This window comes from Doryrhamphus excisus, linkage group LG5 (assembly GCF_037039965.1).
Source record: "Doryrhamphus excisus strain RoL-2023G ecotype Guam linkage group LG5, RoL_Dexc_Guam_v1.1, whole genome shotgun sequence".
Taxonomy (NCBI): domain Eukaryota; kingdom Metazoa; phylum Chordata; class Actinopteri; order Syngnathiformes; family Syngnathidae; genus Doryrhamphus; species Doryrhamphus excisus.
Window position 1 is genome coordinate 17,648,295 of NC_136361.1, and position 23,697 is coordinate 17,671,991.

The 23,697-nt window shown below is 40.9% G+C and overlaps 3 protein-coding genes and 1 long non-coding RNA gene across 7 annotated transcripts; 1 reads left to right on the forward strand and 3 right to left on the reverse strand.

The window, feature by feature from the left end:
- Positions 1-1,314: 1,314 nt before the first annotated feature.
- gnb3a (guanine nucleotide binding protein (G protein), beta polypeptide 3a) lies at positions 1,315-10,612 on the forward strand. Of its 2 annotated transcripts, none has more exons than XM_078790824.1 (9): positions 1,315-1,532; positions 4,352-4,427; positions 5,859-6,004; positions 6,109-6,172; positions 6,791-6,953; positions 7,047-7,113; positions 8,129-8,330; positions 8,401-8,617; positions 9,840-10,612. In XM_078790824.1, the coding sequence occupies exons 2-9, from the start codon at positions 4,371-4,373 to the stop codon at positions 9,944-9,946; spliced, it is 1,023 nt and encodes a 340-aa protein (XP_078646950.1). In that variant the 5' UTR covers positions 1,315-1,532; positions 4,352-4,370; the 3' UTR covers positions 9,947-10,612. The 2 variants fall into 2 exon arrangements, with proteins under 2 accessions (XP_078646950.1, XP_057909047.1); XM_058053064.2 differs by having other exon boundaries at positions 1,316-1,532; positions 4,308-4,427.
- Positions 7,052-9,591, reverse strand: LOC131105197 (uncharacterized). The gene is made up of 3 exons (XR_013627413.1): positions 9,462-9,591; positions 8,382-8,598; positions 7,052-7,110 (listed from the first exon to the last, which is right to left on the reverse strand). It is a non-coding gene; the product is annotated as an uncharacterized LOC131105197 (long non-coding RNA).
- Positions 10,215-14,280, reverse strand: cdca3 (cell division cycle associated 3). Its single transcript, XM_058053062.2, has 6 exons — positions 14,172-14,280; positions 13,443-13,609; positions 13,208-13,313; positions 12,348-13,139; positions 12,223-12,287; positions 10,215-10,921 (listed from the first exon to the last, which is right to left on the reverse strand). Exons 2-6 carry the CDS (start codon positions 13,572-13,574, stop codon positions 10,826-10,828), a joined length of 1,191 nt encoding a protein of 396 aa, XP_057909045.2. The 5' UTR covers positions 13,575-13,609; positions 14,172-14,280; the 3' UTR covers positions 10,215-10,825.
- Positions 14,281-14,599: 319 nt separating this feature from the next.
- Positions 14,600-23,679, reverse strand: pex5 (peroxisomal biogenesis factor 5). 3 transcript variants are annotated; one of them, XM_058053958.2, is made up of 17 exons: positions 23,448-23,679; positions 21,783-21,941; positions 21,661-21,699; positions 21,451-21,568; positions 21,232-21,378; positions 20,953-21,037; positions 20,611-20,701; positions 20,300-20,422; positions 19,115-19,228; positions 18,736-18,819; positions 18,403-18,522; positions 18,115-18,258; positions 17,968-18,038; positions 16,470-16,691; positions 16,231-16,396; positions 16,001-16,158; positions 14,600-15,495 (listed from the first exon to the last, which is right to left on the reverse strand). In XM_058053958.2, exons 2-17 carry the CDS (start codon positions 21,894-21,896, stop codon positions 15,249-15,251), a joined length of 2,043 nt encoding a protein of 680 aa, XP_057909941.2. In that variant the 5' UTR covers positions 21,897-21,941; positions 23,448-23,679; the 3' UTR covers positions 14,600-15,248. The 3 variants fall into 3 exon arrangements, with proteins under 3 accessions (XP_057909941.2, XP_078646955.1, XP_078646956.1); XM_078790829.1 differs by lacking the exon at positions 19,115-19,228 and having other exon boundaries at positions 21,783-21,942; positions 23,448-23,678; XM_078790830.1 differs by lacking the exons at positions 19,115-19,228; positions 20,300-20,422 and having other exon boundaries at positions 21,783-21,942; positions 23,448-23,678.
- Positions 23,680-23,697: the final 18 nt, after the last annotated feature.

Genomic DNA, 23,697 nt, shown 5'->3' on the forward strand with positions numbered 1-23,697 from the left:
TTATCATGTGTAACATGTGTTGATTTAACAAATTAAAGCCAAAATCAGTATGCGGATCAAAAGATCCTCTGTTGCGAATCCAAAATCGGGAAAAAGCCAAAAGAAACAAACAAAAAGAGATAAAGTCAACATAGCCCGTTATTCTTAGATTACTGATCGTTAAGCATCACTGCACCTAGTTAGTTTACTGCCAGATGCTTTGAATGAACCCTTACTATGAGACTGTAAAAGTGCTGATTTCTCCCAAATCAGTGAAGAAAAAAAAGATGGAAAATATAACAATTAATTTAACCAATTATAATCATTAAATATAAATTTTGAATATAATAACAAAAAATGTTGCACAAATCACAAAAATAAACAAATTTTAAGATTTTGGTAAGAACTCAATAGACAACAATTGACAAGTGTCATTCAACAAGGGATTTAGTATGGTTTGTAGAACCATCACCGATGTCCTTTACAAAGAACCATGTGAAAATACAGCTGAAATAGGTGCAGATTCTGGAAGATCTAGAAAGCTTTCCGTGTGGGTAATCATGTGTAACAACTCAATACAAAGGGTGGAAAAATGCTATCCTATGCCACTTAATCCTCACTATATTTGGAGCGTATCCAAGCTGACTTCGGGCAAGAGGCGAGGTACACCCTGGGCAGAGAACTGGTCCCCTTTAAAATCAGATATGTGGGAGAACTTTGCTTTAGCATTACAAGCTATGTCATTACAATGTAAAATACTTGGGAAATACCAACAAGCTCCCAGTCCACCTCAAACGTCACCTTTGGTTAGAACTTTTCCACTTTTATTATTATTATTATTATTGTGTAATAGTTCTAACCAAATATGGTTTGCTGCTGTATAAACAACTGTGATAATTGACTTTCATGTAATCAAGTCACACTGAGGTCATATTTGTCATAAGTGGTGTATTGAGTTATACATATATACAGTATATATATTTTAAATGTACTATATGTTAGCCTTGTTGTGTTTTGATCTCACGCTCTGTCCTATTAGCTTTCTAATCTTAGCTCTCCTCTCAGGTTCCTAAAACATCAGTTGTGCTGGTTGCCAGTCATGGAAGTTTCAGGACTACCTCGTCGCCATAAAAAGTAATCTTCCCAGAGCTTCTTATTTTGCTTCTTCCACTCCCCCCCTCCATTATTTCCATCCCTTTATTCACCCCACACTCGTGTCTTGTGACCCCTGCACTGTACACCAACACCTTCTTTGGTCTCCCCCCCATGTCTCCTCTCCCTTTTTGTCAGCCCCCACCACCACCAACGAGCCCACACCTCTCACTGTGTCCATCCCAGGGTTTATCCCCTCATCTCTGATCTCCCTTCATCCCTCCAATCCTCATCTGTTCCTCACAGGACGACAAGAGAGAGTGACTTACAAAGGGGAGCATCACACCGGCTGTGTTGTGTCCCATAGCAAAAGTGAATGGAAAGTCTCATGACAACATTCAGAGGACCACGGGTGCACGAGTGTGATTAAAAGTCTTTCGGAACATCCTGACCGGAAGCTGGTAAGGCCTATTTATGTGTTTTGTTTGCTGCTGTGATGAAAGATCCAGAAAATGCTGTGAATTAATCAAATATTTGAATTAATTGGAACTAAATTGTGTTTTTTTGGAACTAAAGATCTTTTTTCTCAAAGTGCTGCTTGCGCTAAATTGTAAATATTGATTAAGATCAAAATATTAATTTAAATTACATTACAATGAACAATTTAAGTTCATACATTTAACATTACAATGAAATTAATTAAAATCTTAAAACTGGAAATATTAAAATACACTGTAGGATATTGCAATGTTAATAAATTACTGTAAATATATTTTACATATTATATATATATTTGATTATATTTTATTAAATTTTTTAGACAAATTCAGCATAATTATGATTCTTTCCAGAAACATGGGCCAAAAACTGGATTATAGCATTAATATATATTCAAAGAATTATTTAAATGAACTAAAAATAAATTATATTTAAATGACCACATATTAGCATACCACGGGCAATGTCTATTTTTTTTAAAATCAACAATTTTATTTAAGTGTACTTTGACTGATGGTTGAATGGCTCGAAACATGTTTAAAATACAAAACCGTCAATTGAACAGGTGGGTTAAGTTGATTTAACAAATTAAAGCCAAAATCAGTATGCGGATCGAAAGATCCTCTGTTGCGAATCCGAAATCAGGACAAAGCCAAAAGAAACAAACAAAAAGAGATAAAGTCAACATAGCCCGTTATTCTTAGATTACTGATCATTAAGCATCACTGCGCCTAGTTAGTTTACTGCCAGATGCTTTGAATGAACCCTTACTATGAGACAGTGAAAGTGCTGATTTCTCCCAAATCAGTGAAGAAAAAAAAAGATTGAAATATAACATTTAATTTAACCAATTATAATCATTAAATAGAAATGTTTATATAATAACAAAAATTTTTGCACAAATCAGAAAAAATAAACAAATTTTACGATTTTGTTAAGCACTCAATAGACAACAATGGACAAGTGTTTCCAAACTGTGGGTCAGCATCCAATTTTTTTTCAATTGGGTCAGAGTTCAAGTGTGATACATGAACAGCACATATGTCCGTCATAATTAAGTAATCTTTATCATTCATTTCTATGTTTATATTACGGTAATACATGATGAAGTAACAAAGTCTGTCAAATTTGTGTCTTTCGGATCATTTCCAGTAAAAATGCAAAGACAGCAGCAATCAGCTTTTAAAAAGTCATTTCCCACCTTCTATCCCTTCCATCTCCATCTACTAGACCCTGGGTGTCATCCTCCCCATCCCCTCTCCTCCCTCCATCTATTAACCACATGCAAAGAGCAGTCAGTAATCGGATGAGAGCAGATTTGATTCAAAAAGCACCCACCAACCCACCCACCCTCCTCGCCACCACCCGCCCTGCCCTCTTTAAAAATCTCAGTCTACAGGGATTTAAAGCTCACTCTCCTGCCGTGCCTCTTGAACTACCAGACCGTCCCCTTTCTCTCTCTCTCTCTCTTTCTCTCTCTCTCGGATGGTGTTAATGCACTTCACAATCCAGCAACGTCACCACTACCACCACTACCCCCCCCCCCCCCCCCCCCAACACTCTCCTGGCGGCCATTTAATCACATACAACAATGGCAGGCGAAAAGGGCAGTGGCACGAGACTTTCCATTCAAATGATCTTATTGACAATTTGAGGAGTTAAATCATCATTCTAATGTCATTTTAACAGGAAGGTGAAATTCACTAGCAGATTTCCAGATGGCTAAAAAAAGTCACACACGCTTTGGCCTTTTCCCTTTAGACAAATTAGAGGCAAATCCATGTGGTGAGGTGTTTTCACAGCCACTCTAATTCAAATAGGAAGGGAGAAAGTACTGCAGGGCTGCGAAAGATAGAGCGGAAATTGTCAGTTTTTCACTGGATCTTGATTGTGACGGTTCTCCACCGTGCATGCGTGGGTTTACTCCGGGTACTCCGGTTTCCTCCCACATTCCAAAAACATGCTAGGTTAATTGGCGACTCCAAATTGTCCATAGGTATGAATGTGAGTGTGAATGGTTGTTTGTCTATATGTGCCCTGTGATTGGCTGGCGACCAGTCCACCAGGATGTACCCCGCCTCTCGCCCGAAGACAGCTGGGATAGGCTCCAGCACCCCCGCGACCTTTGTGAGGAAAAAGTGGTAAAAAATGAATGAATGAATAAATGAATGTGACGTGCAGGAAAGAAGTCACTCGGGTTTGTGTGGTTTGCCCCCCCCAAAAAAAATGTGTCAGGGCGTGTGTCATGTGTGGCAATTATTGCACTCTCTGATTTTGTCCATTAGCAGATTACTGCAGCCTATTTTGTAATCATGACGTGACCAAAGTGAATTAGAATCACCCCCCCAAACCGCGACAGTGCTAGTGAGTGACAGACTCTACAGGTGATGACATTGTGACAGGATGTACTGGTTTGTGTGTACAAGGAGCAAATAACTTTCACTGTTAATGTCCTACTTGAATATTCATACACTTACATGTAGCATGAGCTTGATGTGCGTGTCCGTGTGTGTGTGTGGGGTGGGGGGCAGGGTGTGCTCTACCGGTTTCTGTGTGTTTATAGAGGTTTGCAAAGCAGCCAAGAGAGCAAGTTTGACTTGCAAAAACGTTACTTCCTATTAGACCTGGGACCTGTCACATAGGTAAACACTCACGCCGCACCGCCTGACGATGTGATGTTGTTAGCACACGGGAAGTCCTTCATTTAGTTTGAATGAGTCGTTGTTGTGTTTCTTTAGTCAGTTTTTTCCAGCCATCCCATCCCTGTTTCTGGTGGTGACAGTGCCTAAACGAGCATCGCCATGGGTGAAATGGAGCAACTGCGGAAGGAGGCGGACAACCTCAAAGACCAGATCACTGTAAGTAGACAACCCTCTACAAGCCAAGTGCAGAACCTTCAAATTCCAACGCAGTGACACCGGTTCCATTCTAACTTCAATTTCAAACCTCTTTTCCACATAGTACTGTAATGTGAATCAGACTGTCCCCTTTATAAAACCATTACTAACTGTATAGGCCAGGGGTGTACAAAGTGTAGGGCTACAAAGGAAAAAGTGAAAACATCAATGCTACTAACACAAAGCTGACATGGAGCCATTTTTTTTTCCATTTTAAAGCTGCTGTATGTCATGGATAGCCCGCTACCGAGAAGGTGCTAAATTAAATACTACCGTATTTTCTGGACTATAAGTCGCAAAATGCCAAAAATGCATAATCAGGTAGAAAAAAACATACATAAGTCACACTGGAGTATAAGTCGCATTTTTTGCGGGTAATTTATTATACAAACTACTTGACCAAAACCGACATTACATCCTCATGGAAAGCAAGTTCTAACAATAAAATAATAGAGAACAGGCTGAATAGATGTCAGCTATGCTAACACAATGGTTATTCAGTTACAAAAAAAAAATAAACATAAACAGAAAAGGTGTCCAGTGTTTATGTAACATAAACAGTTTTTTCATTTATAAGTCGCTCTGGAGTATAAGTCGCAGGAACAGCCAACCTATGAAAAAAAGTGTGACTTATAGTCCGGAAAATACAGTAATTTAATAGTAGCATCATCATCATCATCACTGAAAATTGTCCCTTCTCTGCGACTGATTCTGTGTATGCGCTAAGGTAGGCCTGTGACGATAATACATTTTGCTGGACGATAACTGGCCTACAAAGGATAGATTGGTTGTTGCAAAATGGTGATCTCTGCTTTGCAAACTCATTGTATAAAAAGGGTGGACACCCTTCTACTAAAAGTGATGTTTAAACTTTTGTCTTTTGCGTGTCCGTTTGCCTGTGATAGTTCAGATTTTTATACTATGTTGTGGATCCATTTTTTTTTAGAAAAAATATAAATATACGTGCAGCAAATGGCCACCGGACTAGACTTTGGACATCATCAACATTCTCATAATTTAATTATCAATCATTTCAATTAATTCAAGTGTTATGTATGTAATGGAATAAGCAATAGACCAAGAAAAAAACGACGCTTCACATATAGCCAAATCGCTGTATAAGACCCTTAACAGTATTTTGCCGACTTTGCCTTTCACACAGAACCCAGCAAAGGCAGGATATTGTTGTAACTGTGCGCTCTTTCACACAAACTGTATAAACTTGTCCAGCAACAATCGTTTTCAACACAACAAGGTGGAAGAAGTGAGAAACTTCAGAGCCCTATTTGTCGCTCTGTTACACAGGAGTTGTCCCACCTCTGTTACAGTTCTGATCAAACCTGAGATATTATAGATTATTTACATTATTTACATTGTGTGCCCTTTTATTAGGCGGCACGCAAGGCGATGCAGGACACCACCCTGCAGGAGGCCTCGGCCAGCATCAACGTGGTGGGCCGGGTCCAGATGAAGACCAGGAAAACACTGAGGGGTCACCTGGCCAAGATCTATGCAATGCACTGGTCCACTGACTCCAAGTGAGGACTACTGTATTGTATTATTCATACCAGTGCCAAAAGTTGTTTTTTTTCATGAGACAAAAATTGCAAAGAAAGATGATTTTCTGCCAACATGTCACTAGGCTGTGCGTCAGCGCGTCACAAGATGGAAAACTGATTGTGTGGGACAGCATCACGACCAACAAGGTAAGACAAGACGTGTGTTTAAACTCCTCCTGAGGGGAAAACTTACACCATTTGGCAGTGTTTACCGAGGAGGTACTATAGTGTGCAGAAGGTTTTTCTCTGCAAATGCAGAGCCAACGTGTCAAGTAAAGTATAATATGTCACGTCAAATTGGACGTATCCAAAAACCTGCATTAGCTACATAATTATCCCTTAATGCATTTTATTTGTTTCCCAGAGAAAGTAATCATTGCTTTAAAAATACAATAAAATACGGTATATATTATTGCTATGCAAATATATTTGTAGGTCATTTAAAAAAATCTATTCAATATAATTGTAATTAAAATGAAATTAATGTTTAAATCTGTATTATTGTGATATTATAATAAGGAAAGTTACATATTTACAACAATAACAATAATAATACTTGTGTCTAAGCATTATTGTAGCATAACCAAATTTTTACTTGTTGATATACTGTACATAAACTAACAATAAACACAACATTAATATAATTATTTAATTTTTTGGGCCCCTGATCGACAGTGTGGCAAATACTGTTATACGTTATATATATTATATACTATATATACATATATATGTATATATATATGTATATTTGTGTTTATTCTCCAGGTGAATGCCATCCCTCTCAAGTCATCATGGGTGATGACTTGCGCCTACGCACCTTCAGGCAATCTTGTGGCATGCGGAGGTCTCGACAACATGTGCTCCATCTACAATCTCAAGGGCAAGGACGGCAATGTAAAGGTCATGCGGGAGCTGGCTGCACACACAGGCAAGAATCAATACATATTTAATAGAACAATGACGTCGCCTGCTTTCTTTGAGCTTATCTTAGTTAAGCATGTTGTCACTGTGGTCGCCGCAGGTTACCTCTCCTGCTGTCGTTTCCTCAGCGACACAGAGATCATCACTAGCTCTGGAGACTGCACCTGGTGAGGAACACGTTTGGAGCACTTCAGTGGGGACACGTGTATCAGAAGTCTGCCTTTACAAACAAAAAAAGTTTTGATTTGATAAATCATTTGTCAAAATTCTTCTCTGACAGGAGAGCGGTGTTGGTTTTCAGGATGAGGAGTGCTCTTTTGTTTTTAAGGACCTATTACAAAAACACAAGTCAAAGAGCCTCTATATCACAGGAGCGCTGTGTGATTTTAAAGAACCTACTGAAAAAAATATGAGTCAAAGATCCTCCATATGACGGGAGTCCGCTGCTATTTTAAATAATCTACCTTCTGACTTCTACATCGCTATGTATATCTGTGCAATACTCTGTTTTTTATATTCAGTATAGTTACTCCAGACTCCATTCTCTGTGCAATATTAAGGCTCTAAATGCAATATATTAAGTTCTATGTGAAGTATTTCTATAATGCCTCATATTAACTCACTAGCAAAATCTCATAGTGTATATACTGGTCATATATTTCATCTCGTTTCATATTATCTACATATTGTATTTGTATATAACTCTGGGTAAAACTGTTGATTTTGTTAATACTTGGGTTATTTATATTGTTTATTTTTCTTTATAGTGTATTTTGTACTGCTTAACTGATTCTGTACTCTTGCTGCTGTGCAATGCAAATTTCCCCACTGAAGGACGAATAAAGGCATATCTTATCTTATCGTAGAAACACTTGTCAAATGTCCGTCATAAGAACGCTAGTCAAAGATCCTCTGTATGACAGACACTTCACTGCTGTTTTTAAGGACCTACTGCAAAAAAACAGTTGTCAAAGATCCTCTATATGTTACAAGAGTAGCCTTCTGTTTTTAATGATCTACCACAAAATGCTAGTCATTGATCCTCTTTATATGACATGAGTTATCTTCTTCTATACCGCTGTGGTGGTTTTAATGATCTACCTAGTACTATACTAGCCAGTGCATTAGTACTATGCTGTATTTCCTGTCAAATATCAATCTAATGGTCTCCTTTCTTTCCAGTGTTCTATGGGACATTGAGACCGGGACCCAAAAGACCATTTTCTCAGGCCACCAAGGAGACTGCATGTCTCTGGCCGTGTCCCCAGACTTCAAGTTCTTTATCTCAGGAGCGTGTGACTACACGGCCAAGCTGTGGGACATCAGGGAGGGCACCTGCAGACAAACCTTTGGAGGCCACGAGAGCGACATCAACTCTATCGGGGTGAGGAGAGTAGTTGTGCGACGTGTGATTGAGCATTTCCTAGTTCCTCACCACTTTGCTCTCTTTGAAGTTCTTCCCCAACGGCAACGCAGTCATCACAGGCTCAGACGACGCCTCCTGTAAGCTGTACGACCTGAGGGCTGACCAGGAGCTCCTCACCTACCAGGACTCCAGCATCATGTGCGGTGTCACCTCACTGGCGCCATCCCTGTCCGGACGCCTCATTCTGGCCGGTTACGACGACTTCAACGTCAACATTTGGGACTCTCTGAAGGCAGAGAGAGTGGGTGAGTTGAATTCAGTGATTACAAATTATTTTTTATACACCAGGATACAGTCATCAATTATATGAAAATTACTTATACCGGTAAAAATGATAAACATAACATCATCATCGCTTTAATGTAAGCAGCGTTTCATAATACCCAATGACGACATGCAAGTTATGAGTGAAGATGAGAAGCACATTTATTCTTGTATTCAACTCCTCGGACAGACATTCTCAACACACATAGGCCTTCAAAATAAAAGCATTGTTTTCCGTCTACCTATGTAAATAGGAGTCATAAAAATATCGACATATTAGTAGTTGGAATTGCATGGGTTACTACAGTACATCTTCCTTAATCACAAGCACAAGCATTACAGTTTGTTGATGATTTAGACAGACATCCCATTTCATATATACTTGTTCATAAATGACAATAGGGTCAAATGGAGTCAATTCCACTTTCTCATGCACTCCACATCATTATTTTCTGCACTAGGGTTGCAGGTATGCTGGAGAGGCAAGGTCGGTGGGGTACAACCTGGACTGGTCGCCAGCCAATCACAGGCACATATAGACAATCATTCACATTCATACCTATGGACAATTTGGACTCGCCAATTAATTAATATGCATGTTTTAGGAATGTGGGAGGAAACCGGAAAAGGCCACGAGACAGTGTAGCTTACATGCTAACCACTCGGACGCTATGATTACATAGATTTGTAGATAGATAAGGATAAAACAGTCACTATCACAAAACCTTTAACTGACACATTTTAACATGAACTGTCATACAAGTGTAGAAAACACCGTTAATAGTAACAGAAGAAGTACAAGCAGTAAATATGTTGGTGACTTACCCAACTTCAATTAGCATGGTAGCAGTTAGCATGTTGGCTTTCATGCTCAATGGGGACAATATGAGGACAATTTCCTCGCGACCGCCTCTTAAATTTCCATCGTGTATTTGCTAATAAATTATCAACAAACGAAAATATTTATTGAATTAGTTGAGTTTCACCGACAATACTTCGACCTTTTTCCTGTTTACTTTCTTGCGCGCCAACTGCTGTTCAATCAGCGAAAACTACGACATCGTTTGGATTAGTGATGCATTAAGGTACAGTGGGAATTTTGCCCACTGAATCGGAACATACAAAAAGGTAAAACGGTTGATTTTTGAGCGTCCAGTGTAGCCTAAATGTGACATTTCCCCCCCCCCCCATGTGTTGGTCCAGGGGTGCTGGCTGGTCACGACAACAGAGTGAGCTGCATCGGAGTGTCTGCAGACGGCATGGCGTGCTGCACAGGGTCCTGGGATAGCTTCCTCAAGATCTGGAACTGAGGCCAATCACCTGCTTATGGGTTGAAATCTGGATATCCAGAGGATGTTTTGGGTGAAGGAGACACAATGGGCGGTATTTAATTGTGCCAAGTGCTATCTGAAGTAGGGTTGTAATGTGAATGGCGAGATAATTTTACAATGTCAATCAATAATTTAGTGGATTTTAGCACAATTTCTGCTGCAGTTGAGTGGTCACACACACAAAAAAAATAAGACAGGACACTGCAAAAAGTAACTACACTGGTATGCTGTGTTTAATGTCAAGTAAAGCAAAATGAAGACAGTTGTTTTTGTTCCCCCCACCTCTTTAGATGCTTACTTCCTTTTCTATGTAGATGTTTGAGTTTATTTTGAATGTGATTGATGGATTTGGTGAAGATTAGGGGTTCTTGTTGTGACAACCCCCCTTGCAGCACAGACAGTACATGTGACAGATGGGACAATAAAAAATGGTTTCACTAAGCACTTACAATAAGCCATGACCTAGTTGTCTTATTAAAAGGATGCTAACAGCTATTGTAAATACTAGCTACCCTTCTCCTCAGTGTGCCACCTGCCAGACAAGAGGAGTAACATGTTCATATTAGTATACCACTTTTACAAAACACTGCACCATGTTTAGATTGTTTTCTTAAAAAGAACTGTCAAATAAAAGATGGGATTCTACTCGTGGGCTTTTCTTTCAGTTAACAAACACGTTTATTTATATTTACAGAAGGACAAAACAAGATAAAGAAAGTTGCATTACAATTTGACAGTAAAAGCAAACAGGAAAAAAAGTCAGTTCCTTAGAAACTACATATAAAAATTTTGAGATTTAAAAAAAAAAAAAAAAAAAAAAAGGAGGGATCTTACAAAGCTGTACAAATAATGTGGGTATCATCGATTCTCTTTGTCCAGAGACACGGCCAGAACTCTGCGGTCAATCTGTGCAGGCCGCAGCTTCTCTGGGGTGGACGAAACCTTCAGCTTCATCTGAAATAATATTAAAATATTACTTTTTAACTTCAAATCATTGATGAATACTGAGATGGATAAACACTTGGGAACCAAACGGATACAGGCACTGACTCACTGACTTAAATATACTGAAAAACTATAAATATATACTAAAAAAACAATTTCTTTCCTCGAGCCATCATCTCCCTCAACAAGACCATGTAACCAAGGCAACAAGTCGTTCTCTACAATGTAGACCCTTTGTTATTTATTCTTCTAATTTCTATATTTTGTACTGTCATACTGTTTTGCACTGAAAATGGAGCTGCTGCAATTTCATTCTACTATATGTAAAATGACAATAAAGGGCATTCTGATTCTGATATAGATTTATATATTATGTACATCATACCCAAAAAAAAATACATTTATAGCTAATGGAAGACACAGTAGAGTATATGTAATACAGATTTAATACCAGTTTTATCATCAGATAAATGGTCAGGGAATAATGGACAATTAGTTACCAACTCCTGCAAAGATATATTGCTTGATGGTGGCCATGTTTTTCCAGCCAATCTTGCTGAAATTGTACACACACTCGTGTTTACACCGAATCTATTTAAAGTGGTAGCAACATAAAAGCCAACAAAACAAACTTACCCTCCTTTGAAACGCCATGCACCTAACCCACTTTTCCCGTGATTGTTGTTCTCTTAAAATTGTTAACATCTCGTGCACCTCTCGTCTATTCTTGTGAGCTAGCTAGGTAGCAATAATCTAAAGAGAATAGCACAGCTTGTTTTACATGGCTGAAGCCATACTGTAGCTAGAGATATAGATTGTTATAGAGAAATGGTGTATAAAATGTGATTAATTATGACTACAAATAACCTAATGCGGGGGGCGGCACGGCAGCCTAGTGGTTAGCGCGCAGACCTCACAGCCAGGAGACCCGGGTTCAATTCCACCCTCGGCCATCTCTATGTGGAGTTTGCATGTTCTCCCCGTGCATGGTTTTCTCCCACATTCCAAAAACATGCTAGGTTAATTGGCAACTCCAAAATGTCCATAGGTATGAATGTGAGTGTGAATGGTTGTTTGTCTATATGTGCCCTGTGATTGGCTGGCGACCAGTCCAGGGTGTACCCCGCCTCACGCCTGAAAACAGCTGGGATAGGCTCCAGCACCCCCGCGACTCATGAGGAAAAAGCGGTAGAAAATGAATGCCAGTGGTAGAGGGCAAAGGTCAAGAAGGTTCTGTAGGAACACATTCAACTTTGTTTCTGAAATGTCCAATTAAATTGTTCTTGAATGAGAGATAAAATGTGCTTTACCTGAGGACGCCCTCTTGGAGAGTTGGTCTCTTTGAGGATCTGCAGTGGGGAGCGGCCCTCTGTACCTAAAACAAGAGAGATGTATTTAAAATATGTTGAGTCATAATATAAAAATATGAATTTACCTTTCTGCTTTGGTTTTCCAGAGTGTCCCTTGTTTTCATTGTTGACATTCTTCACAGAGACCGACACGGCAAGAGGAGAGGATCCTCCTTTCCCGCTCTGCACCGTTCTGGCTCTCAGCCCCGTGGCCCCAAACCCTTTGCCGAGCCACTGAGGTTTGAACACCAGCTGACTTGGGCTCCTGGGGTCAAAGGTGAGTCGGTGGACACCCACAGAAGGTTGCTGGTGCTGTGGCTCGAGGCTCGGTGCCTCGGGAGATTCCTTGGCGGGTTCCGCAGGAGTTCCGAAGTCAGGGGAGTCGTCAAATGTGACAATAGGGAGGGCGTAGAGGTGGTCCACGCCCTGAGTGACAGACTCTTCCACGTGATGCGACAAAGTGGAGGTCTCGTGGTGCACCTCGGCAAATACCTGGGAGGCAGTGGCGCCCTCGTGGTAGGCGATGAGACTCATGCTGAGCCTCTTGTGCAGTGGAGACTCGCGGGCTTCCTCCGCCTCCTCCAGGCTCACATCGGCTTCGATCTCCACCTCCACTTGGGGCTCCTCCAGTAGCACGAAGGGACTCGAGGCGCCCATGTTGTGGGTGGGCGTGGCAAGGAAGTTAGCATGCTCCGCCGGGGAACCAAAGGTGCGTGGTCTTGGCGGACTGAGAAGGGGCTTGGTGGAATCCTGTTCCTGGCTCTTGTGGACTTCCTTCTCCTCCTGGACAGTGTTGCTGGAGCCGTGTTGGGGGATTTTGCCTTCAGCCTCCATGTGGAAGAGCATGCCCAGGCGACGAGCGAAGGAGCCCACCTTGGCTGCAACGTGAGGTTCGGTCATTTCACAACCCACATGGTTACTACGCTCATTTAAGCAAAGCTCTTACCTCTCATGACTTCTCTCACGGGCGTACGAATAATGCCCACAGTGGGAGACCGAGGGTCACTCAAACCCAAAGGACACTGTTCATTTGTCACCTTGAGCCCACCGACCTAAGAAAAATATAGTTATTGCAGTTTGGAGGGGTGATCACATGGCAGGCACAAGTTTTGGATTTTCCAGTATAGCTCAATTAGTGTTGATAGCGCGAGAGCTAAAACATAGATGTGTATATACTCTACCTGAATGGGAGTGCGATCAATCGCCACAGATGGAGAACGTGGATCCACCAAATGAGCAACCTGGGTGTTCTTGATGGGTGCTTCAGGTTTGTCCGCAGCGCACACAGTCATCTTGCTCTCAATGGATCCCATAGTTTGTACGTTGTGTTTGTATTATTCCTCCGAACCTGGTTGCCACACCAATACATCAACATGCATACAACTTTAATGATAAGATAAAACACTTGTCAGCACAAATTCCATAATTATTAAATACCTACAGTAGTTTGTGAAATACAAAGTAGCATAATAACAGTTTATAGTGTGAAATATCGTTCCAAACAAAACAGTACTACCTAAAAATGTAAATACAGGTAAATAGCCATAATTGAACACAAAATGTAAGTCTTTTCAGGGTGAGTTTGAACCCAACAGCTGTTACACAATATACTATAATATACTGACATACATACTCTGATACACTGCTTTACTTGACATTAAACACAGCATACCTGATATATATATACACACACACACTGGTATATACGATATATACGCATATTTATTCTTCAAGAGTCGCTTAAAGGCGAATAATGCTGTGCTAATTCTAGCTAGTTAGCAAGTTAGTTTTGCTAAAGTGGGCTAACGTGTCTTCGTTTCACTTTAATTTCACATTAACTTTGTCGTATTGTGATAGAAATAATCTTGGAACAGCCGCCGGTAGAAATAAGCGAATATTTTCTAGCTTACCTTAAAAAGGAGTCGACAGTCGAGAGTACGAGTGGCGTTTAAAGCGATTTTTAAACCTTCGTACAAACTTCACATTTGAAATAAACACAGGGCTCTTGATACTTTTAAATGGCTCGGGAGAGGCCACGCTTTTTTTGAACTAACCAATCCGCTATTGGTTACTGCCCTCTGCCATGCACTGATTGGCTCAAGGAATTGTGATCGACAGGTAGGCGGGGCGTGTGGCTGCATCTTTTAAAATAAAACTGTCGTTTGCACACGTGACTCACGAAGCTTGCCAAAACTTCCTTAAGACTAAAATGACTGTTTTCAGTAAGGCGTTATTTTTTTTAAGGTATGTTTTCACATATTAATAATGTTATAATTAATAAACGACCTCCAATAATTAATGTAATTTAGCATTAGTGAACAAAACATAACATACAATCTGACAATTAGAGAATCAAAGCTTTATTGCTGATTATTATATTAAACATTGCAGTCAGATCATAACTCTGCCTTGCAACAACTGTAGAGCAACAATTACAATGCACATAAATTACAATGGAGGAAATATTTTTTTTTAAACATGAAATTTGAAAAAGAGAGGGAGGAGCCCAGAGGAACCAATCATTCCATACATGATGTTATCGTTCAATGTCCCTGCTTATTCTGGTGCACACAAACATGATGAGTAACAGTCACACTGGTTGTCAGTTCAATGTCCAGGTTAATTAATTAATCTTGACATAAAAAATGAAACTATCACTTATGATTATATTTATATAATCATTCCATTAACAAGTACTTGAGATAAAAAAGTAACAGTACCATAAATCTGTGGTACATGGTGGGAGTTTAGAGTTCTACATATGACTTGCTTTGTAAGAGGAAACAGGGACTCGTTATGTACGTAAAATAAAGAAAATGCATTCTCATTGGCTGCTACTCTCAAACACTAATACTGCATTTGTCCCAGAAGTGCACCAGATGGAGGATGATTCACAGTGTTTTCCTCCTGTCATTGTCCCTTTCGTTCAAACATGTGCCTCCATGCAGAGAACATTCACACTCAATTCGTCCTCCCTGGACGGACCTTCATTCATGCCCTCCTTCGACCTCCCGCTGGCAAAAGTGAGCCAGCAATGTGTCCAAATCCCGCCGGTCAGCGGCCGAATACAGCGAGCTCTCCCCCATCATGCTGAGAGCCATGCGCAAGGTGGACCAGATGTTGTCGGACATCACGGTGGCGGCGGCGCCTCCGGGGCCTCGCACTGCTCTTGCTTCATCACCGGCGGCCTGCCGCTGGAGAGACAGGGCTTCCAGGAAGTGCTCCACTGCCTCCCTGCAATATTAAGGAAACAATTGGCATTTATTGATGAGCTTCGGTATTGCAGACTAACATTATAATGCATATTTGTTGACATACCATAATAACCACATTAATTGCGTAATAAATGCCATAATTTGAGTGCAATGTACCTTGTAAACAGCAACTTTCACAGCACTGATTGTGCCATCTAGTGGACATACAAGTTACTTGTACTCACTGTTCAAACTAGGTGGTGAAAATAATGACTAAACTATCTAACTATAATGTAACTCTGTAATTAAAAATAACTCAACACAATTAAATATGCCAAACAACAAATTACACTTAGTCTGAACCATCTATTGATCTATTAGGGGCATGTTAAAAAGAAAATTCTATGAAGTTATTTGTACAAAAATGAAATATTAAATTACAAAAAAACAGCCTTAATGTTTCCACGAGGCTGTTGGGGAAAAAAAATAGTTTAATAAGAATAAATCATTTCCCAAAATGATGTTCTTGGACGCCACATGCTCACCTGTGTGCTCCTAAATTGACACAACTGATTCCCAAGTTGTAGCGACTGCGTACAAAACCCGGCTGCAACTCCAGGGCTCTCCTGTAGGCGGCCACCGCTTCCTCTGAGCGGCTGCCGTTAGCTAGTGTTGCGCCCAGCTTATTCCACAGCAAGTAGTCCTGAGTGGGGACAGCGAAATGTCAAAAATGACCAAACAAACACCGTTCAGGTCTACAGTGATGTTAGCTCACCTGTGGCGTGGCAGAAAGAGCTGCACTGAAACAGTCCACCGCTTTATCGTACTCGCCACTGAGGTTGAAGAGAACTCCGAGACCACACTGCAGCTGAGGGTCCACCTGAGCGGGGTCTGTGTTAGCTGCCCGGAGGAATAAAGTCTGCACGTCTGTAAACAAAGATCTGCAAAAAGACAGGCACATATTGAAACAGCTTTAAAATCACCGAATAAAAACAGGAGCTGATGGATACTCACTCAGGCAGCAGGGAGCCAAACCGCTCCCGTTCTTTATCCCTTTCTCTTGAAGCTTCCCTCTGCCGCTCCAGCTCGTGCTGCTCCCACACCGTGCGGTATTTGGGGTTGTGCTTCAGCCAATCACGAAGAGTCTCGCAGGCTTGCCTGTGCAGCGACTCATTGGTAAAGCTGACGGCCAGCGCCATCAAAGCGATCAGGTTGTCATTCTTCAGCTCCAAACACCTAACACAAAGACAGATTGAATGTTATTCTACCTCAGTCATTTGCTTTATCGTCCAATTAAGGCTTCTGGAATGGAATGGAATGGAATGGCCTTTATTGTCATTATACAAGATGTACAACGAAATTGGAGAGCTTCTCTTTTCAGTGCAGTAGTCAAGTTAAAAAAACAAAAAAAGTATATAAAGTAGAGTAAAAAGACAATTTAACAGATATATAAAAGATATATACAAGATATCCAATATATACACATACAGTAAAGTCTTGTTATATCGATATTCTCGGGAGTCGGAAAAAATACCGATATAACCGGACTATCCATATATCCGATCCTGCGCCGAACTGCATTAAAAGTGGGCAATAATGCACTGCTTCCAGTCAACTTTATTTTTCACACTTCCACCACCAGAGCGCAGCACACACACCGATTCCCGCACTTCCTGGTTCACAGGTCATGCTCAACCCGCCCCACATAGCTGGCCACACACATGCCTGCAACAGAAGAACCAACTGCAGCATGTACATATGAAAAACAGTGATTATTGCAAGCGATAAAAAGATATCTGAATACAACACAATTAAATACATGTATTTGTACGCATGTGTCTTCGTTGGAATAGGTGTGTATGCTATGTCAGTTGGTTCTTCTGTTGCAGGCATGTGTTTGGCCAGCTATGTGGGGCGGGTTGAGCATGACCTGTGAACCAGGAAGTGCGGGAATCGGTGTGTGTGCTGCGCTCTGGTGGTGGAAGTGTGAAAAATAAAGTTGACTGGAAGCAGCCGTTCGCCGTGTTCTTTTTTGGTATTGAAATCCTTAAGCAAAGATTGATTTAAGCTGCTTTTGTATCGATATAAGCAGACCAAATTGGCTGGCGGGAGATGAAAAGGGCATCGTAGTAACCGGATTTCATAATAACCGGGTATCGTACTAACGGAACTAATTATATCATAAAAGACTAGAAATTTGCTGGGAAATGAAAATAGTATCGTAATAAGTAGTAATTCGTTATAACCGATATCGATATAACGAGACTTTACTGTAGTATTGCACAGGAGCATATACAGGAGCAGATATATTAATTTTAGTGCAATGATCAATGGGTCATAGTGCAAATAATGACTGGTGTATACTACTGGCATCTCTAACAACATTGGCATAAAACAGCCAGTAGTCGTTCAAGAAATATAGAAAAGTCAAAGTTTTGGCATGATTCTAACTCTTTATACTCGCTGGGTGGGCGTGCATGTGGCGTTTGTGATGTTTTATTATGTTTCTAACCTGCGGAGGGCGCTGATGGCAGCAAATTCTTGTTCATTTTCTGCTTGACACGTGCCCAGATATTGCCAAGCCTGCATAAATTAAAATGAGTGAAATTATCAGTGGCAGCCAAACGCTTTCCTTCATGTTGTGCTTTCAGATTCTCACCAGCTGGTTTTGTGCTTCTTTCTGCACCGCGCTTTCAAAGAAGCGCACAGCGCCAGGGATGTCCCCAGCCTCCATCCTCTTCACACCTTCTGTAAAAGGGTCCTGGTGAGTCAAGTAAGGGTTGTCTTCTTCAAACTGATAACCCTGAGAGAAGGGACGGAGAGAGAGGATGTTCTAACTATGTGAGGATTAATTAATTCATGTGCATGAAATTAAGTAATGGTCAGAAGTAATGGTGCAGAATTTCCCCAAGGGGATTATTACGACACGTATGTAAGTGAGCTTGACCTTGTCGTAAGATGAATTGAGTAGCTGATCAAAGTCTGACAGCCATGGATGACTCTCTGCATCCCGTTTGGCCATCTCCTCCCACTCCTGCTGCAGCTTCTCCCAAAAATCCACATCGCTCTGATAAAATGACAATAAATCATTACTGAGGCACGACAGAGAAGGCGCTCTTCTTTAAAACTGATTTATGAGGAAGAGGAGGCGTAAGGAGGAATTTCCCTGCATCTCCTCATGACATAATTCATTTTCAAATCTTGCACTTTCCCCGATATGCCCTTCCATCATGTCTTGATCTCTGTATTCAATTATCAATGTGGTTTGGCTCCATCTCACCTCCACTGCGGCTTTGGCTTGGTGGAAATCCGGTCCTGATGTGGTGAACTCATCCACCCAGGCTTCGGCTGACTCCTCCGACACCTGAATATTAGGCCAGCAATGACACAATGGGTTGCTTGGAGTCTGTGAAGTCAACTTTGAGGTAGGAATATGTGTGTGTGTGTGTGTGTGAGTGGGGGGTTGGGAGGGCGCAGTAAATCAGGAAAAATATAGTGGAAAAGTGAATGGAAAGATGGAAGATGAAAATACAGAAAAGGCTAATACAATCCTCCCTAATGATGCATCCTAATTATCCTTAAAAAATAAAATATGTCTGTCTAAATAATGTGTGCCACAACACTAGAGTCTATCGCTGGCACGACCGCAGCGGTCCTACCTGCCTGATGACCTTGGCCCACTGCTGTGCCTGCTTAGCTTTAGCTTTCTCAATCTTCTCCTTCCTCTCTGTGGATTCCAAGGGAAGACTCCCTCCCCCTGTTTCAGTCAGGAACTATGTCGAGGAGGCGAGGTTTTTGAGGGGGGGGTCGGTGTGGGAGTATGTTTAAAATGGTAGGAGGAGCAGGGTGAATGAATGGTGGTTGTTATTAATTAAAAACGGGGCATTGATAGGGTCAAAAGTGGGAAGAATACATGGTAAAGTTAGAGCGCCCTGATTATGAGCAGGTACTCATGACACACACACATGCACAGTAGAGCGCAAGGAGCCCATTTCTCACGGAAAAAGAACACCAAAATATCCGACAAAATGTCAAAAATATAAACAAGCAGCCAAACAACTTTTTTTTTTTTTTTTACACATGATTTACATCTGATTTGTCTTCATTTTCCTCAGAAGAAATAGGCTTCTACACCGATTTGAAGGGGAATCCTGTGGAAGTTTAGCACCAGTCACAGTGAAAATACACTGTCTCATAAAAGTGAGTACACCTCTCAAATTTCGGCAAGTTTTTTTTTTTTTTTTTTTATAACAATATATCGATGTTCTGAGACACTGCAGGTATTGTTTCCAACCGGTCACAAAAGCAGGTCATTTTAATGATCAACAACACCTTCAGTTTGATGGAAAATCACCTGAAATTGGTTGGAGAGAAAACCTGCAGTGTCTTCGCCCTCCATGGCACAAGTTTGACACATGTGCTATATCTTCTCCAGGGACAATACTATAGAGATGAAATTGGATATACTTTAACATTAGTCTGTGTACAGCTTGTATAACAGTGCAGATTTACTATCAACGTAGCCATTGTTGTCCAATAGCAAAGTTATGAAAAGATAAACTGATAATGACCGGATATGAGGTTTGATAAGCAAGAATCGTCAAATTTAGAGACATGCACCGGGTATCGTCAAACCAGTGCGTCTCGAAAACAATGCTGCTGATGAAACACGGCATACAAGCCGTACATAGACTATTCTAAAGTTTATCCAAGTTTAGTATCAATGGAATTGCCCTTGAGAAGATATTATCAAATGGTTGCTGGGTGAGTTGGCTTTACTGCAGCGGAAAGACCCGTCAAAGTTTCCCAGTGGCGAGAACCTCATCCTCAAGGGGACAGCGTACCTGGTTGAGGTTGGAAGCCCAGTTGTGAGCCTCCGTGGCCTGAGCTTTATCTGTGAGCTGTTTGTCTGTTCTGCTCTCCACTGTCACACTGCCCTCGCCAATTTGCCTAATGAACTGCAGGAACTACACAACAATGAAAAACAAAAACAAGAACAAAAAAGCGATACAAAAAAAAATTACCATGACTAGCTTATTAAAAATCTAACTTTAAAGTAACGAAGTAATGGGGAAGGTGAAAGAGCAGAGTGATAGAAGTGGCATGAACTGGGATTTGATGAGATTTGGCGAGTGTACAGGAAGTTGTTGCTCACCTCTGTGTTTTGTAACTTGGGGTCGTCCACTTTTGCCACGAGCTCATTGGCTGTCTGCCTCAGCTCCTCTCCTTGCTGGTATTCTTTTGTCCTGTTTAATTAACAAGAATAAATATTCTAGGTAGTATTTTTATGATTTCATAACCTTTTCACACACAATCTTTGTTACAGTATAACATTTCTACTTTTTCACTTTGATTTTATTCTATAATGTGTCATGGCTCTAAAAAAAATGACCACAAATTGCCCCCTGGGACACACTTTGGACACCACTGCTTTAGAGGATGTCAGAATCTTTACAATAACACTTTTATGTGTTTTTCTTCTTTTTCTTTTTCTCACCAGGCGTTCTCTTTGTCTCCAAAGTCTCCCAGCCACAGCTTCTCCTCTGACTGCTCCAAATATTCCTCAGCCCAGCGTCCAGGATCTGGAAGAGAAAATAAAACACACACTAGGAGAACACACAGTAAGATTTGTTCCCCCTCCAAACACTGAAGAAAAATAGTGCAGGTTTAAGATTGATAGCGGCCCCACAGCACAGCAGTAGTCAGACAGTATAAATATATATAAATCCTATTCATTGTATTGACTTTGAGAAAAAAAAAGCCATTTTGAAGCTACCTGCAGCCTCAGCAATGAATTCTTTCGTCCAGTCGGCATCTGCAGCATCACCGAGTGCGATGAGGCCTGGCGCTGATGCGGACTCTGAGCCCGAGACAAACTCTGCTGCCCAGTCACCTGAGAGAGCCAAGGCCGCCACATCCGGAGCTGGAACATGAAATGAAAATATTGCATTGGAGACAGCCGTGAGGTTAAGTTGATGATTAAAGTGATAGGTACCTCTCTGTGGAGCTTGTCTGTAGCTTTGCTGGTCGATCTGCTGCATCTCCTCCAACAGCTGACCCATGTCAAATGTCTGTGGGGGCCGAGGCGGTGCCTGGAGGAACTCATTGACCAGCTGGAACCCCAAAACACACCTTAGTACACTTCCATGTGGTTCAATTGCCACATTAGCCAAAGTAGAAAACAAAAAAAAATATGAGCACTCACGTCTTCCTCAGTTGCAATTTCAATGGGAGTTGGGGGAATCTAGCATGAAAAATGTCAACATTAGCAGTTTCATTTCAAGAACAGCAATTTAAAACTAACTTCAAAATTCAAAAATTGCCCACTGTGGGTGTAGCGCGGTGCCGCCATGCTCCGCCCTCCTTGGTTATGTGACCGGTCAACTTCATGAGGGGATTGGCACCGCCGCATTCTGCCTCCACCAACTCCCGCATCGCCATGGCGACACAAGGATGAAACAATCCCAATGAGGCCCACTAAAAAAAACTTAGAGGACAAAAAAATACATTAATTTAGCATTTTCAAAAATAAGTTACTGGTTTATTGGATAAGGTCCTACCATTGACAGTCACTTTAAATGCACAACATAAACAGGTTATCCTGAGAATTACCATTTTAATATCTTATATAAAATTCTCTAATCTGATGAACAGGTTTTCCGACTTCCTCTAACAGTGGAAAAAGGCCAAGCGAGGTGAAACGCGTGCCCCAGTTATCTGATGCCACATAACCATGTTAAAGCTCCATCTGCTGTTTTCCATGCGATTTCCTTGTTAGGCTGAACCATGAATAATGAGGTTGGAACGAGCCTGAACACACAGGCATGCTCCGCCAGTTGAGATACGTGGGTGAATCTTTGCATCGAAAAGACCCTTTTGGACGGCAACAAAGATCAAATTTAAAGCTACGGGTTTTTTAAACATGTTATGGTTACAAGGCACCAACATAATTTACAGTAGCATAGCATAGCATATCATTAACATGAGCAAAGCCAAACAGAGGTATTAACATATGCGGTTGTTAAAAATGTTAATAATACAATTGGAATTGCATTGGTGACTACCTCTTCCTAAACCACAAGCACGGACATTACAGTTTGTTGAGAATTTGTTTCTGAAATACTGGGCAAAATTGTCCAAAGATGTATTGCATCAATAAATGTCGTGATTTTTGCATGTCATTGTTGTCATAAAAGTACACACTGTGTCAGTAATTGACTGCACAAGACAGTCAATTTTCTGTTATCAATTACATTTAGGCTGTCTGCAAATTCACACGGCTATGATATCATAATCAGGATCGATGTAAGAGGATTAGATATTATCAATGCACCCTCAACACTATCGGTGTCCACAACAATAGAGACAATACATTAGTTGTGTCAAATAATCTGCCTTTTTGAGGACAACAATGCTCACTTTTGATTGACATGAAAAGGACAACATATTGGAAAATGTTGAATGCTGTTACAACTACAATGATAAAGATCCAGTTAAATAATACCACAAAATATGACATTATCCTCTTTGTAAAAGCTAAATTATAACAAATAGGCCAAGGTGACACCTGTCTGTTTACACACCACTGACCTAATGACCGTTAAGTATTTATTTTCCGTGTTTCGCTTTTAATATTCCTTAATGTATTTTAATATATACAAAATACATAAGTTATTCAGCAGTTGTTACCTGTTTTATCTAACATGATTGACTGTCATGTGTTACAACTGACTGGCAGGCAGTGATTATTAAACACGTTTATTTAACCAGGAATAAATACAATTACGGTTTTAAATTATATTATGGTTTTATATAAGTAAATAGAATACAGAATGCTCGAGAAACAAGCCTGTAACGCATCCAACAATAGCAAGCTAGCTCGATGCTTGCTAGCTAAGCTAACTCAAAAGCTAGCTCCAGCCAGCGGTGCCGAAGAAGACAAGCAAGCCGCTTAAGACGCAAGAAGAGACGGATAGCATGATATTCACTCACCGCCGACCGAATCACAACGGTGGTCCCTCCTCTGCGTTAAGTCTGATTCCACTGCTTCAACCAAAGCTGTCAGACTGCCATCTCTCACGGAAAACAGTCAGTCGTAATCCGCCGTCGTGTGTTGCTCGTTCCTTTATTTACCTGCCTCCTCCATTCCACTAACACTGTACATTACACTGACAGCGTGGAGAAGCGCTTATTAATCAACTACAGAATGGTATTCTCAGAAGGCCTTTACGTACGTACACTG

Bases quoted from the DNA above. Each gene is read 5' to 3' on its own strand.
- gnb3a (XM_078790824.1), top strand. From the start codon at position 4,371: ATGGGTGAAATGGAGCAACTGCGGAAGGAGGCGGACAACCTCAAAGAC. The intron at 4,428-5,858 runs GTAAGTAGACAA...CCCTTTTATTAG, and splicing joins ACCTCAAAGACCAGATCACT to GCGGCACGCAAGGCGATGCA. The intron at 8,331-8,400 runs GTGAGGAGAGTA...CTCTCTTTGAAG, and splicing joins GCGACATCAACTCTATCGGG to TTCTTCCCCAACGGCAACGC.
- cdca3 (XM_058053062.2), bottom strand. From the start codon at position 13,574: ATGGGATCCATTGAGAGCAAGATGACTGTGTGCGCTGCGGACAAACCT. The intron at 13,140-13,207 runs GTAAGAGCTTTG...CTCACGTTGCAG, and splicing joins CGTGAGAGAAGTCATGAGAG to CCAAGGTGGGCTCCTTCGCT. The intron at 10,922-12,222 runs GTAAAGCACATT...ATATTATTTCAG, and splicing joins CTCCAAGAGGGCGTCCTCAG to ATGAAGCTGAAGGTTTCGTC.
- pex5 (XM_058053958.2), bottom strand. From the start codon at position 21,896: ATGGCGATGCGGGAGTTGGTGGAGGCAGAATGCGGCGGTGCCAATCCC. The intron at 18,039-18,114 runs GTGAGAATCTGA...TAATTTATGCAG, and splicing joins AAGAAGCACAAAACCAGCTG to GCTTGGCAATATCTGGGCAC. The intron at 16,692-17,967 runs GTTAGAAACATA...TCTTTGTGTTAG, and splicing joins GCCATCAGCGCCCTCCGCAG to GTGTTTGGAGCTGAAGAATG.